At 45.3% G+C, this 16252-nt stretch overlaps 1 protein-coding gene across 10 annotated transcripts in view; it reads left to right on the top strand.

Annotated features, from left to right (window-relative positions):
• The window catches only part of TBX4 (T-box transcription factor 4), a 148356-nt gene that overhangs the window by 119084 nt on the left and 13020 nt on the right, over positions 1–16252 (top strand). For all 10 annotated transcript variants that reach the window (XM_075904729.1, XM_075904730.1, XM_075904736.1 and 7 more), the window contains one exon: positions 12670–12822. In XM_075904729.1, coding sequence (XP_075760844.1) covers positions 12670–12822 — 153 coding nt within the window. The remainder of the gene's footprint in view (positions 1–12669; positions 12823–16252) is intronic.

The raw sequence follows: 16252 nt of genomic DNA, 5'->3' as shown, positions 1-16252 counted from the left end.
TGTCCATGCCTGGGTTATACAGCTAGCTCTGGTGGTGGAGGCTGGGACCCCTTGTTGAAGCTGATTCACTTCAATTAAATATGTTCTGGGCAGTAGTAACTCTTCACTCTGTGGGCCCGTTGTTAGCCAGCCGGCCGCGCTCAGTGGTGCTGTGGGTTTGAATCCTACTTTTGCCGACCGTGGGCTTTGGAGGGGTTTCAAACTCAGTTGTGCTGCATGTGCCCTAGGCGATGTGGGGCGTGTTGCCCTCTTGCCTGTGGAAGCTGTTTAATTACATGTTGATTAGGCCAGGAGCGGCTTCTGACATCTAAGGGTTCTGGGCTTGCACTGCCGCAGGTTTGAGTCTACCCCGCTCCGTCGTAACCTTGGGCTTGCTGCTCTCGTCTGTTGAAGCTGTTCTGCTTGAGTTAAACGCGCTTTGGGCCAGGCTCACAGCTACCCTCCCTCTCGCCATCCTGGTTGCTTAGACAGCAGGAGACTGGAGGCATTTCAGCTGCGTCATGAACAGCGACGGGTGGACCTTTTTGGCGGTTTGATTCTTAGCAGTAAGGGGATGTATTATTGAGACCCGCCTCGAGAAGGCTGATGTCCTCATTGGTCACTGCCAGCTGGAACTTTAGCTCCGAGGCAGACTGTGTGACCAAAACGTCCCTGCACACTGAGCCTTGAAGGTTGGATGTAAGGCCAGGAGGAGATGTTGCTGAGCCATGGTGAACCAAATCAGTAACAACTTTGTGGAGCCTTTAAACGCTTGGAAGAAGACCCTGTAGTGTGGCCATGGACATTCAGCGCTATGGATCCGCAGTGCCAAGCACAGTGTTGTTGTTATGAAAGAGCCCTCAGGTGCACTGAACGATTCTTCCAACTTCCAAGCAAGTCTGAGTTGTTTTCCATGAGGACCAAGGAAAATCCCCCATTTCCAGACAGTTTCAAACTTTCATCTGTTTTGGTTTGATAGCGTGGGCTCATTCTAACATGAAATGTAAGGTAAAAGTGTGTGTGTGTGTGTGTGTGTGTGTGTGTGTGTGTGTGTGTAGGCCCATGTGCAGGAGGCGGTGTGAAGGGTGCAACCCCCCCCCATGGTCCCCAAGTCAGCGTGAGGGGCTCCGTGGCTGCCTTCCTGGTGGTCTGTAGCTCAAGTTCAGACCCTCTCCTTCGCCCTGCAGCAGGGAGTCTGCGCTGCAGCCTCGCCCTCCCCCCCCCACGCGGTTGGCGTGCCAGCTTCCCACTGCGGGGGGAGAGGGGGAGCCCTGAGCCTCGCTGCACAATCCGGCTCTTGAGGAAGAAGCGCTTCTGCTCCCCCTCTTCCTCCTGGGCTGCAGGAAAGGGAGACTTTTCCACTGGAGGCTTTTCCTGCTGCTCTCATTAGCCGGAATCTGGCCAATGGGAGCAGCAGGAGGTGATGGCTGGGAACAGCATGGGGTGTGAAGCCAACTAAGTGCCCCCCAGACTCTGCACTCCCAGCCCCCATACACTACCACCCCCCAGCCTGCTCCTGCACCCTCCGCTCGGCCAGACACCCTACCCCCAGCACGCGCCTTCACCCTCCCACCTGGCCAGACACCCTATCCTCAATCCACTCCTGCACCTTCCCTTGCTCTTGCCCCCTCCCTCTGGCCAGACAACCTACTCTCAGCCTGCTCTTGCACCCTTCCTCCCATCCAGACCTCGCACCCTCACCCCTTCCTGCACCCCACCTCCCACCTAGATCCTGCATCCCCATTCCTCTCACTGGCAGCTAGGGTTACCAGATGATTTCAAAAAAATACCGGACACACTTGATCTCAGATGGGGGGGAGGGGGTTGGCCGGGGGAGATCGGGGGAAGGGGAACTAGCTGGCAGGGAGAAGGGCTGGCCCGGGCGCACACAGAACCCAGGATGCTGCCCGTCCCACGCACGGTCCTGGCAGGGCGCACGGGCAAGTCCGGCCCCAGGGATTCCATCCTGCCTCGGCCCCGTTCCCACCCCCCTCCTCTCTACTGTGTAGTTGCGTACTGCCTGGCTGGTAGACACGTGGAATGAGGAGTACAGCTAGTTCGGATTAGGAAGCCTAATCCGAACTAGCTACTCCGTGCCGCGTGTAGCCACACGGCACGGGGTTCGAACTAGCCAGGATTTAAAAATGGCGGCGCCCGGCTTATGCAAATGAAGCCCAGGAAATTCAAATCCCGGGCTTCATTTGCAAGTGCGGTATGCCTACATTACCCCGCTAGTTCGAATTAGCGGGGTAGTGTAGACATACCCTCAGAGATTTAATTTTCAGCTCCTTTTTTTGTGTTGAAACTGACCAGATCCCCAGGAGTGCAGAGATATTGAATGATAAAAGCTTTTATATTGTCTGCTTTGTGCCTATGAAAAACAGCTTACTGTATGAGACCTATCAAGATGAATAGATGATAACATGACATTTATTTACATGGCTAAGCAATGGCCTGTGTGATTCCTGGTTGAGTTTAAATTATATGGGTTGGGATGAGGATTTAGATCTGATGTTTTAGGTGTTTTTGTGGTCACAATGTTGGTTTAATTCAATCTAAGGAAGTTTTTTTTTCTTAACATAGAATCAGATCCCGAAGCTCTTCATTCAGTCTTCAATGGGAAGTTTGCCTGAATAAGTAATGAGTGAAAGATGTTAAGATTTGCTCCTATTAGTAACATAAGGCCAAATTCTAGTCATGTACTCCAGTGGGAAATTTGCCTGAATATGGACTTCCGCATTTGCTCTGTTTGGCTACGTCTACATTGAAGCACTATTTTGGGATACAACAGTATCGCAAAATAGCTATCCCTCATCTTAACAGCAAGCCTGTTATTTCAGACTTGCTATTCTGACGTCCTTGTAAACCTCATTCCATGCGGAATAAGGGATGTTTCAAAATAGTGGTTTATTTCAAAATTTGGCTCTGTGTAGACAGCTCCAAATTACAAAATAAGCTATTTCAAAATAAGATACACAATTTGCATAGGAATAAGGACTGAATGAGGACCTCTGGATTTGACCCCTCTGGAAGGAAAAAACCAATTGTTTGCTTTCATACTGGACCTTTCCCCAAGGTTTTCCACTTTCTTTTTCCCTCTCTGTCAATTGTCAGGTCACATATCTCATCAGGTCTCTCCTCCATTTCTGCTTGCTCCGGAACCAGCACAGAAGAATTCAGGGCTTGAGCCATGTGGAATAGACAGCACTCTCATGATTCAGCTATAATTTCCTTTGCATTAGGGCTCTACTCTCAGAGCATATGGATCCCATAAGACAGTTGCTTTTTATGCTGGAGTATATTTTATCCCAGCTTACCTTTCAGGGACATTTAAAAATAACTGTGAGGTCTACAGCAGGCCAGGGAAGGAAAGAGGCCTTTGAAAGATCTGAACAAAAGAAAAAAGGGCGGTTGGGGACCACATGTTTAAGATGTAAAGCAGGCAACAGGTGATGCTTTTTTATAGCACTTAAATATGGACTATAAAACCTTGTGTGGAAACATGTAGTGTATATGCAGTGGCAACAATGCTCAGTGCTGTTATTGGAGGCATGAGGGTTCAGACCAGGGGGGAGTTCCCTAAAACTAGAACCTTCACAAAAATCATAGACATGTAGGGCTGAAAGGGACTTCAGGGAACATTTAGTCCAGTCCCATGTGCCAAAGGCAGGATCAAGTAAACCTAGAGCATCCCTGATAGGCATTTGTCCAACTGTTCTTAGAAACATCTAATGACAGGGATTCCATAACCTCCTTTGGAAGCCTGCTTCCGAGCTTAATGACCCTTAGAACTTTTTTCCTGATAACTAACCTAAATTTCCCTTGTTGCAAATTAAGCCCCTTACTTGTCCTACTTTCAGTGGACTGGGAGAACAACTGCTCACAGTCCTTTTTTATAACAGTCTCAGAGGGTTAGCCATGTTAGTCTGTAACTTTACAAACAATGAGCAGACTTGGGGCACCTTAGAGACTAATTAATTATATCAGGAGCTTTCGTGGGTAAAACCCACTTCATCAGATGAGTTGAAGAGGAAATTTTATGTCAGGAGTTCTTAACAAATCTGTTGTCAATTTCTTATCAGCCTCTAGGTGCGTACTTTCTGGCCTCTGAGGATAGAACAAGAAGCAATGGGCTTAAACTGTAGCGAGGGAGGTTTAGATTGGACAGTAGGAAAAAGTTCCTAACAGTCAGGGTGGTTAAACACTGGAATAAATTGCCTAGGGAGACCGTGGAATCTCTATTTCAGGAGATATTTAAGAGTAGGTTAGATAAATGTCTATCAGGGATGGTCTAGACAGTACTGGGTCCTGCCATGAGGCCAGGGGACTGGACTCGTTGACCTCTCAAGGTCCCTTCCAGTCCTAGTATTCTATGATTTTATGAAATTGACTGTTTAATGATTTATTCCGGTATCTTTCTAGATATTAACATTAGGCATAATCCTTAAGGTCTTCTTTGTTCCCCATTTAAAGATAGATATTATATGTGCCCTTCTCCAGCCTTCTAGGACCTCACCATCCTTCATGAGTTCTCAAAGATAATTTCTAACCTTTCAGATTGTTTCAGCTGATTCCTTACATACCCCAGGATGAGTTTTATCAGGCGCTACCGACTGAACTACAATTAACTTCTCTACATATTCTTTAACCTGTTCTTCCCCTATTTTAGTGTGCATTCCATCCCTGTTGTGCTGAATATCTATCTCCATTATCTTTTTTTTAAACTACAGAATGAAGCATAATAAACATTAAATGTCCCAGCCTTGTTGATGTCATCAGTTATTTGCTCTCCTTCCTTGCTAAGAGGGCTTTCACTTTCCTCCATCTTCTTCTTGCTCCTAATACATTTCAAGAACCTCTTCTTTATTGCCTTTTATGTCTCTTGCTAGGCATACTTCATTTTGTACCCTAGCCTGTCTGATTTTGTCTCTACATGCTTGTGCTATTATAATAGCCATTTGTCCTTGGTTTCCATTCTGAAGAATTTATTTTAGATTTTCATGTAATTAAAAAGCTCTTTTAATGACTAAATTGAGAGCTGGTTTAGTTCATTTTAGGGATTTATTCATTTAAAATCGGAAGATAGAGTTTTCTGCAAACACTTTGCTTCAGTATACTTCTGGTCCGCAGGCTCAAGATCAGTAGAGACTGCACCTGTCCCACGGTGAATAGTATTTAATTTCCAGTTGGTATGCGGCGGCTTGAAGTAGATTGCTTTTGCTACAATTGCATCTGGTTTATATTCTGAGCAGTAGCTGGGCATCTTGAGGGAACCAAGATTCACAATCGGCCAGAGGCTAGGAGGTGTTCGAATCGCTCTGGAGAAGTGCTGAGCATCTTCTGGAGCCTATGAATAGCCAGGCATATCAGCATTTCTCAAGATGCTCTTGACACCTTGCGCAAGAACAGTTGCACAAGAGGGCTTATTCCTGAGTGGGAGCATCATAGTTCTTGCGCAAGAAGCCCTGATTTTATACAGTAGAATGTCAGTTTACTTGCACAAGAACACACGGCCAGTGTAGACAGGCAGCAAGTTTTTGCACAAGAGCAGCTGTTTTGGCGCAAGATCGTGCCAGTGTAGACACAGCCCTGGAGAGCTACTCATGCTCCATCCCTAGTTACTTCCAAATCCAGAGGCCACCAACTTTTTATCATTCCTGGGAGGCACTCAGGTTAGGGAGAGCAAGAGAGAGGCATAAATACTAACTTTCCCTTGAGAGATGCTAAGTTGGGTACAGAGCTAGGGCCCATTTTTTGTGGTCTGTGCCTGACCCGCTCTGATTTGTTAAGACACGGGGACTTTTGTGCACAAATGAAAAGGATCATTTTTATTCCATACCTGTTTGAGACCCAACTTAAGTGGACAGAACCATGGAAGAACAGGTCCCTCCTTTGCGCGAATTCTCATTCATTTGAAAGAGAAGGAAGAAAGGGAAGAAAACACATTAAAATGAAAGATTTGACATTCATTGCATGATCCCCAGGGCCCAACCATAAAATTATGCGGCTTTTGCATAGCTATTTACTATTCAATATAAAAAGGCTAATTGCCATGACAACCCCGCCATCACACGATACATGATATCCTGGAGAAACAGCAAGCTCTCTTAAATCAACTCCCAAACTGTCATGTGAAAGTTATTACATTCTGCAGTGATTTGAGAGAACGTTTGCATTACAGTGAGCAGGCCCCATATATTCTTTAGCACTCACTTGAAAGGCCCAGTCCTACAAAGTTCCAAACACCTTCAAGTGTTGGTCATGATTCTACTCTGTATCTTACAGAGTGAGGCCCCAAAGCCATGTTTTTTTGGAGAAAATAAAAGGAATGGAGCAAATGAGGCCATGTGGGTTTTGCCATTTGTTGCTGATTAGCGAATGCAAGAAACTGATTGTTTAATTAAGCCACTTTAAAGTTTAATTTCCAGCTGCCAGCCATGTGATCAGTGCAAGGGAGGGTAAAAAAAAAAGACATTTGCCAAAGCTCCTATTGCTTTTAGGAGTGGTAACATGTCTGTCACAAAAGGCTCACTGAATGCGAGGCTAGGAGACTAAAAAATTGATACAAGTCTTGATATGGGGGTGTAAAATGCCCACTTTAGCACATGTCTTAAGCACTGGCACTGTGGGTGTTATGCACAAGTGTAAAAGAATGACTGCCTTTGAAAAAAAATGGCTGTAAAATATTGCCCAACTACAGAAAAGTTATTGGGATTGTGACCAATTTTGAGCAGGATTTCACAACTCAGAAACGTTTTTCTGTTGCCCATGGTAATACGTCTCATACTGAAGAACACAAGTCATAGAATATCAGAACTGGAAAGGACCTGGAGAGGTCATCGAGTCTAGTCTTCTGCCCTCATGGCAGGACCAAGTCACTATACACTGTGGTAATGGAATTATACCAGGAGATAACTGATAATAGATAACTGTATTCTCTATTAAAATATACGAATGTGATAAATGTACCTATAAAACTCTTTGAATAAGAGGGCTTGATCACTAAAGGCTCAGCATGTGCAAGCAGGGTCAGCCATTTTGTTTTCTGAAAGAATGGTGTATCAGAGACGGTATATCCATCTGCCTTTTCCTAAGTTTCCAAGCAATCATGGGTCTATGTGAGTCTCTCTTATGTCCAGAAAAGTCTCTATTCACATAGATCTCTTTGAAAATCCCACCAAAATCTACTAATTTTAGGTATCTAAATAAAAATGATTTTTCACCAATGCTGAGCAAATGAGACTCCTGTTAAACTAAGCACTGTGGATACATAATTGGGCTAATATCACATGTCCACATATGGCTTTAGTTTACTCACTTTTTAGTTAACCTGAATTTGATTTAAAAAAAAAATAGTACAACAAATACAGCATTGCGCTTCACTTTCTAAGTGTGACTATGTGCCATGTGAGCTGGACTGTTTTTACTCAGGGACAAATGGACATTTAATTCAAAGTGATAGCAGCCAATCTAATTGAGATAAGAGAACAGTCTAGTATTTGTGTGACACACTTAACAGTTAGTAGCAGAGCATGTTGCAATGCTAGTTAAGAAGCACTGTTAGTTGTAGTTAAATCGGCAGCTCTTGTTTTTCAGCTTGCTTTACTCATGATTTATTCATATAGGCTTACCGATATTTCTCTCTTGCCAGTGTATTTTTAACAATTCCAGACAGCAATGTAAACACACACAATTTTTTTGGTAAGGAACTCATATTTCACTTAATAAAAAGTGTAATAATCTGCAATAATAATGTTAGAAAATATGCACTATAATATTTTACATTTTACAAACATTACTCTCACAACCTACCTGCACAATAGTAAGACAAAGAAAATTAAAAAAAAGACCATTTCAGTATCATCCACCCCATTTGGGAAAACTAAGACACGGAGTTCGTAAGTGAATTGTTCAAACTAAGACCGTGAGTTGGGATTCTGACAGAAAAATCCTAACTTTGTCTACAGCTGAGAACAGACAATGTTTCCAATATGCATCCTGCATAGTGTCATATGCTTTATCTTAGCAACTCAATTATGTCTTATTCATGCTATGATTGTTTAGGTTAGTTTTTCCACTGATGTCAGTCACAATAGGAATAGCATTTGCTTACTATAGTTGTGTGTATTTTTAGCCAGTGATACAAGATTGTGTTTTCAAAAGAAGTCTCTGATATCATGAGTTTTAAGGTGCCTAAGGGATTGTCCATAAAACAGTTAGATTTACACCCCTGCTTATCATGAATGCTCTCACACTAGCCTGGTGTGTGCCAACTGTCTGGGGGGATGCTGCTATAGTACACAAAGTGCTGGTGCATGCTTTGATCTATCCTACTTTAGAATGGGGACAGCCCAAAGCGTAGTACAGCACGTTTAGTGCATTGTAGCAGAATCCACACAGACGGTAGGCAGAGGTGCTGGAACTTGGGGTGTGGATAGGGTTGCCAGATACTTTCACAAAAAATCCCGAACATGGAGGAGAAAAAAAAGCAGGGGACCAAAGTTGTTGAGCAAAAAACCCCAAAAACAGGGACCAAAACAAAAAAGCAGGGACCGAAGTTGTTGAGAAAAAAAATGGAAGACCAAACTTGATGAGCAAAAAAAAAAATTCCACACGCTCCCCCCGCCTCCACCAGATGTGGCAGGGGAAGAATGTCTCCGCCAGCCTTCCATCTGAGAAAAACAGAAAATAACGGACATTTTACATGTCCGGTATTTTCTGTTTTTTTTTTAACCAAACGGTCCACAAATACTGGACTGTCCGGGTGAAAACCGGACATCTGGCAACCCTAGGTGTGTGTGGGGTGCTGCAGCACTCCCTCGCTTGAAGTGGTTTCCATTATGTACAGGGTTTTCAGTTTGGTTCTCAGCACCCCACTATACAAACTGATCCGGCACCCCTCACAGTAGGCGCAAATCAGACTAGAGTGAGGAATCCTTACCACATGCTAACTGCTTTTAGAGGCAGGCCCTACATTTTCACATGCACAGTTTGTCATCCTTAAGGGATTTTTGGGGGGAGGCAAGGAGGGCTCATATTACCTAGGTCAAATACAAGTAAGGAATATTTGTGTGTGTGCAAATGTGACCTGCATGCTAAACTCCCGACTTTTGTAGATACTTTTTTTTATGAGGAAAGAAATGATGCATCCCAAAAGTCATTCAAAGAGGAGGCAGAGGCTCTTGACATGTCAGCAGTGTCAGATTTTCTTTTCTTTTTTTTTGGTCTATAATTTCAACTGTTGACTATTCTACCTCATGGTGTCATATCCTATTTGTGGCGGTCTTCCTTTAACCACAAGAGGCACTAGTTGGAAATTTGGCATGTCAGAACCAAATCTCAGGCTTTAAAACATTTGACAATACCACAAGTATTATAAAGAAACAAGAGGCATAAAGCCAAATCAGACCTCTCAACTGGTGGATTATTCAGCACTCTTGTAAATTCTTGTTAGATTCTAGCATCATGTCGATACCGGAGATGGTAAAGATGGAAATACAAGCATCAATAGACTGGTTTAAAAATGCGTGGTTTCAAGGGGGAGAGTTAACCGAATTCACGTTCTGGTGAGACAGTCATTGACCTTAAACACCCACTTTTCTAGTAGTACCTTATAATTCAATATGACACACCTCTGGGAACTCTGTAATAACGTATCTTGTTGCATAAGAACACAAGAGATGGTATTTAATAAATGTGCTTACAGCTAGAGTTATGACTCAATGTATTTTTCAGTGGTGCCATAATCATAAAACAAGAGAGCGAAAGAGAAAAGAGCATGAAAAATTTCTCTAGCCTCGGCTTTTTGGCAAACACAATGGGCAGTTTTTTGCAGGTGTAATTTATCCTTTGGCCATGAAAAAAAACCTGTTTTTTTTCCCATCAAGAAAATGGCAAATTTTCCTTCTGGATTGATGGATTCTCTGTGTTTCTGCTCTCTGCTGAAAGCTATTTCTCACTCAGATCCATGGATGCTGACTAACTCAGGTTAACCTCCATCCTCTGTCTTTCTCTTATATATTCATGACACCTCACATTAAGGGATCACCATTCTGCTTTGATCTGGTGAATCTAAAGCTGTTTCCTTTCCTATTCTCTGCACTCTAAAGTCTGTGCATTTTCCTCTGAATTTTCAGACTGGTGCAGCAAGGGACAAAAGTACAAACCCTCCTAAGAGAGGTGGGACACCTTACTCACTAGTGGAGTTTGTGTTCAGAAATTAACCTCTAGGCAGGTTTGCATCACAATGGTATCCTTCAGAGGCTCTGTAAATTATCCGTCTGGGTTCAAACTCTGAATACTGAATATCTCAGGGTCTACAAAAGAGAAATATGAGCATGACTGTGACTTTGTTCTTGTTGTGTTCAAGCAGGGTAGGTAGCAGTGCCAAGTGGATAAGGTACTGGACTAGGACCCAGCAGCAAAAGAGCCTCCAAAAAAATTGTGCACTCGGATGTAATGAGAGTTGGATCCCTAGTTTTTCCCTTTGAAAAATCCTAGTTTCTCAATCTATTCCTGGTTCTGCTGCTGACCCACAGTGCATAGGGACAAAGTGACTTGCCCACGTGTGTCTTCAGAAACCAGGATTGTTCCAGATTGGTTCTTTGGTCTGTTATATCCAGGACTGGGAGTCTTTGAGTCAGGACACTCTGGATCTAGGGAAAATTCAGATCTAAACTGGATTTTGAGGCTTAGGCTCATCTCTGATGACTAATAAATAAAAAGCTCCTTTTTCTGAAAACATCAGATCTCTGCCCAGACTTATCTGTGGACGTGTGTTTCCAAAGGTTGATTCCTGAATGGCCAGAAAAGACTACAAACCAGACAATGCGCTGGCCCTCTCTCTGCTAAGCCCTGCAACCTAACAGCAGCAAAACCGTTAAGAGAAATGATGCAAACCTGATAAAATGCCAAAAATTCCTCATTCTTCCGCACTGAGGCGGGGAAAAGGGAAGGTTGTCTGGAAAATGTCAACAGTAAAAATTACATTTAAATGGTATATGATGCAGCCGGCTACTGTGGGCAGAGTTATGTGCAGCCAGATGAGGAGACTTTCAAGCGGCGATGCTGCCTTACGGAAGCTGCTGCTTTGTCTGAAATGCAGAATCTGTGACTTTTGCTGCAGGAGTTAGTACTGAAGGGCACAAAGGGTGTGTCTAGACTACATGCCTCCTTCGACGGAGGCATGTAGATTAGCGAGATCGGAAGAGGGAAATGAAGTCGCGATTAAAATAATCGCGGCTTCATTTAAATTTAAATGGCTGCCCCGATCTGCCGATCAGCTGTTTGTCGGCAGATCGGGGGAGTCTGGACGCGATGCCCCGACAAAGAAGCCTTTCTTCATCGACACAGGTAAGCCTCGTGAAACCAGGTTTACCTGTGTCGATGAAGAAAGGCTTCTTTGTCGGGGCATCGCGTCCAGACTGCCCCGATCTGCCGACAAACAGCTGATCGGCAGATCGGGGCAGCCATTTAAATTTAAATGAAGCCGCGATTATTTTAATCGCGGCTTCATTTCCCTCTTCCGATCTGGCTAATCTACATGCCTCCGTCGAAGGAGGCATGTAGTCTAGACACACCCAAAGTCGAAACGGTTTGCTAACCAACCCAGCAGACCCCAAAAGGAATGGAGCCAGCATCTTTTGTTGCTCCATAAAAAACAGGCCAGTGCCTTGCCCTTCAGAGGCAGCTTTGGGCACTAATGTTTGCGGCAAGGAATAAGGATTTTGAAAAGTCCGGGCGGTGCGGGGGAGACCTCTCCCATTAAAGACAAATGGGATTCCTGGGACAACAACAAAGAATTAAGAGAGGAATGGAGGAGATATGGGGAATAAGCCTGGCACCAAGAAGACAGTCGAGGGGAGGGGAGAAAGGAGAAAACATAGGAGGGATATTTTGACACTAAAGGGAGAAAATATAGGAGGGATATTTTGACACTGAAGGCAGCAGCCAATATAGACACTTATTTTTGTAACACGAGCAAACAGAAGGTATGTGAAGCTATAATGGGCTAACAATACGGGCCTGGGGGTCCACGGTTCAAAAAGAACTAGATAGAGTCACGGAGGATAGGTCAATCGATACTCGTTAGTTAGGATGGGTAGCCATGGTGTCCAGGGCCTCTCTCAGATGCTGGGAATGGGTGACAGGAGAGGGATCATGTGATGATTACTTGTTTCTGTTCACTCCCTCTGGGGCACCTGGCATTGGCCACTGTCGACAGACAGGATACTGGGCTGGGCTAGCTGGACCTTCAGTCTGACCAGTCTGGAGGATCTTATGGACTGAGACCAGCATAGAGGATAGATACTGAGCTAGCTTCTCCATGCAGCTCCGGCAGTCTAGCTCAGTCCCAATCTGCAGGAAACCTTGATACTCAAGTCCTGGGATTCCCCATACAGCTCTGTTAACGTACCTCAGTTCGGAGCTGCAGCCCTCATGTTTCCTTAGTCCTTCGCTCCACAGGCAGTTCCACTGAGACACCCCCGGCCTGGCTGTTATTAAGTAATGTAGTTCCAGCGTCTGTTTCTGGAAGGCCCAGCACTCGGTTATAGTTATTCCTCCCTGAAAGCAAAGCCCACAGTGAAAGCTATTAGTGATATTTTATTGCATTTGCCGATTCCCTTCGTGATTCCAATGGAATGGCGGTGACTGGCTTAAGAAACACCATTTTTTAAATATGTTTTTCAGATTATCCTTAATTCGATGCATAAATACCAGCCGAGGCTGCACATTGTGAAAGCAGATGAAAACAACGCCTTTGGGTCTAAGAACACGGCTTTCTGCACACACGTGTTTCCAGAAACATCCTTCATATCAGTGACCTCCTATCAGAATCACAAGGTAGGGGGCTGGACAGCAAAAAGGGGGGTGTAATTTTTGCAGCCCTCCACAGACGACTGAAATGAATCGATCTGTTCAGTATGGGCACTGTGCTTTGAGGATGAGGGTTTAATGAGGCAATTCTACAGCAGGAAAGGTATTCTTTAAAGACAAGATGTTCCTGTCTAAGGCACAATGATTGGCTAGCAACACTGGAGAGGCAAAGGATGCAACTCAGGAGATGCATGAAAGATGCACTGGGTAAAAATATCTTGGCAATCTCCATTTGTATAGTAACAAATGAACCTGAAAAAGCTCATAAACGCTCAAATGTCATTCACAACAGCAAGCAGATCTAATAATGACTAGTAAAGCTTGCTCATAAATCTGCAGTGGAAAGTAATTACATGTATATATTTAGTGAGACATACAAGGAATGTGACCATAAAAGTGCAGCTTAGAACCCGGTTAGGGATTTGAGAGGAGGTGTGTTTTTTGTTTGGAGGGGAGGGAGATATAAAATTCTAGGAGCTAAATTCAATGGATTGTCATATATTAGATGATTTGGTTTTGGAAATCGGGTGCAACTTTTTTGGGATGAGATTGGAACAGTCAGGGAGAGGCAAAATTTGGAGTGGGCCCGTCTGAAATACACATTCTTTTCCTCTGTCACTCCGCTCCTTGTATTTAGCCCCTAGAGATGGCAGTGTAAGCTGAGGCTGTCCAGAGACAGCTCTTAGTTGAGTGGTGGGGATCGTATTCTTACCCACATGCTCCTGCTGTGCCCAACAAGTTAGTTCAAACTGATTTCCTGCAGCGCCAGGAACGCATGTCTAGTGGGGCTTGTGGCTTTTGTCACTCAGGTGGAGGCGGTGCTGCTGGGGGAAGAACACTGGGGCAGACACACAGCTGGGTGTTTGAGGAGGTCTCCTCTCCCAACGAGGCCAACAAAACAAAGGGGAAGGAGGCAACAGATTTTGAGACTTAGGGAGCATTGTAACCACCAGCACTATCAGGCCAGAGAGACAACACTGTAGTAGTAGGTCAGCGGCCATCTTCCCAAGTATCTTTGCAGTAGCCCTCGCTAAGAGTTATTGGGAAGCAGCGGTAGACAGAGCTTCTAGGGCTGGGGAATTCAGACTCCTTGGTTCTACTTTGCTGCTTCTGTATTATATTGTCCCTGTTAAATAGGGATGATGACACTTATCTACCTCCATTAGGCTTCAGTGAGTTTTACTGAACGCTTGAGCTCCTTGGAGGAAAGTTGCCGTGGAAACTCCAGCTCTCATGGCTTCTGGAGGCTGCTCACTCATGTCAGTGAATGGGAAATTGGCACTAGATGTCAAGCGAGAGACACCTCCCTTCCATGTCAGATGAAAGTAGATTACCCCAAGTATACGTGAAATTCCTGCCCACCTTTGGGCTCGTTAAATCGTTTCCTCATAGGAGCAGGAATTTTATCTTGCCTTTTGAAGGCCAGACTCCTAGGCCCCTGGACTCTGCATCTGGCCCCCGGGCCTGAGGTTCCCCACCCCTGATGTAACAGAATAAAACAGGAGAATCCAGCTGCCCCCTCACACCTCCCTTCTGGCATGGCTGGACACCCCCTGCCCTTCTACAGAGCTGCTGTGTCTGTGTACGGGTCTGAGGGGCAGGGATGGGAGGAGCAGGAGCCCTGGACACAGAGGGTACGTCTAGATTAAAGGCTTTTGTCGACAGAAGTTTTGTCGACAGATACTGTCGACAAAGCTTCTGTCGGCAAAGAGCGTCTAGACTACATCCAGTTCTGTCGACAAAGCAAGCCGCTTTGTTGCCATGACAGTGTAGATGCAAAGGATAGTGTAGATGCAATAACGCCTTCTGTAGACAGAGCTCTGTCGACAAAAGGCGTTATTCCTCGTACAATGAGGTTTACAGCCGTCGACAAAACTGCTGAGTTCTGTTGATGTTATGTCGACAAAACTCAGTGGCAGTGTAGACGCAGGTATAGTTTTGTCGACAAAACCCTGTAGTCTAGACACACCCAGAGATTCTGCTCCATGGAGAGGTATGGGCAGGGCTCCGAGTTCTGCTTCTTTTCCCACTGTCCCTTACAGCAGGAAAAGGGGCAGAACTCCTAGCACCACCCATAGATGCAGCGGTGGAAAAAGTACCCCCAAAAAGTTTCTTGAGTAAAAGTACTGCTACTGTGAAAAAAAATGTAATTAAGTAAATGTCAAAGTATCCGTCTGGAAAACTACTTCAGTAAAAGAAAACAAGTATTGCATCTGAATTGTACTCAAGTATCCAGAAGTAAAAAGTAGACATCCTATGGAAATCTATGATTAACCATCTGAATTATCACCAGTATTTGTGTTGGGAGCCACTGAGCTACAGAAAAATCAGTTGGCGGCCACACAATTGAGAGGCACCCCCCCCCCAAAAAAAACCCAACCCCCCCACTGATGTGGCCCCCAAGATACCTCACTCTCCTGTCACTCCAGCCCCACTGTGGGGAAAGGAGGGTAGAGGCGGCAGGGACGACCAAGCTTCAGGGCTTCCCACTAACCCGATTAACTCTTTTGGGATGCCAGTGGTCATAGATGTGTGGGAGTGGGGTAGGGAGGGGTCTTGATGGGAGGTAGGGGCTGGAGTGGGCTGGGAGTGGAGGTCTGGCCAGGAGGGAGGTGCAGGAGTGGGCTGTGGGTAGGATGTCTGGAAAGGTGGGAGGGTGCAGAAGGGGACGGGGGCTGGGAGAACTGGGCGAAAGGGGGGACATTGGGAGGTATGGGGGTACAGGGTTGGCCATGAAGGCGGGGGGGGGGCACTTACCTAGTTCCACACTCCCCACTGCTCCCATTGGCTGAAATCTGGCCAATGGGAGCAGCAGGGAAACCCTCCCACGAACGGTTTCCAGCATCACATTCCCCCAGCCGGGAGGAGGGTGAGCAGCAGCACGTGGCACCGCGCTTCTCCCCAATATGCTGGATCCGGCCCACAAGGCTCGGGGCTCCCCATCCCACATAGATACTGGTTTTGAATGAAAAGGTGTTGCTGTGGCTATTAAAGGGCTTCTTCACTGGCCGGGCCAGGCTGCTTGTTGATTGGTTTGGCTTTTTTTAAAGTCACTGCATAACAATTGGATGCTCTGTGCATGCGACTGGGCTCTAGCAAATCAGAGTGCTGGCTTGCGCAACTGTCAGTGGGGTGCCGAAAGTAGTGAGCAACTAAGTGCTCCGGGAATGGGAGTGGAGTGAAACGTACAATGTTTTCTAAAAAAACTACTTGAGCAAAAGTCAAAAATGTATCACAAAAATAAATTACTCAAGTACAAATACCGAAAAAATGTACTTGAGAAGTATAACAAAGTATTTCTACTTGGGTACGTTGCACCTCTGCAGACACGACAGCTTCATGCAGGGGTAGGAGTTCTGCTCCTTTCTCTTCTGGCTGCCATACCACCCTAAGCCCT

The sequence above is a fragment of the Pelodiscus sinensis genome, chromosome 21, assembly GCF_049634645.1.
Source record: "Pelodiscus sinensis isolate JC-2024 chromosome 21, ASM4963464v1, whole genome shotgun sequence".
NCBI lineage: Eukaryota > Metazoa > Chordata > Testudines > Trionychidae > Pelodiscus > Pelodiscus sinensis.
This window is presented reverse-complemented; position numbering and strand designations above follow the sequence as displayed.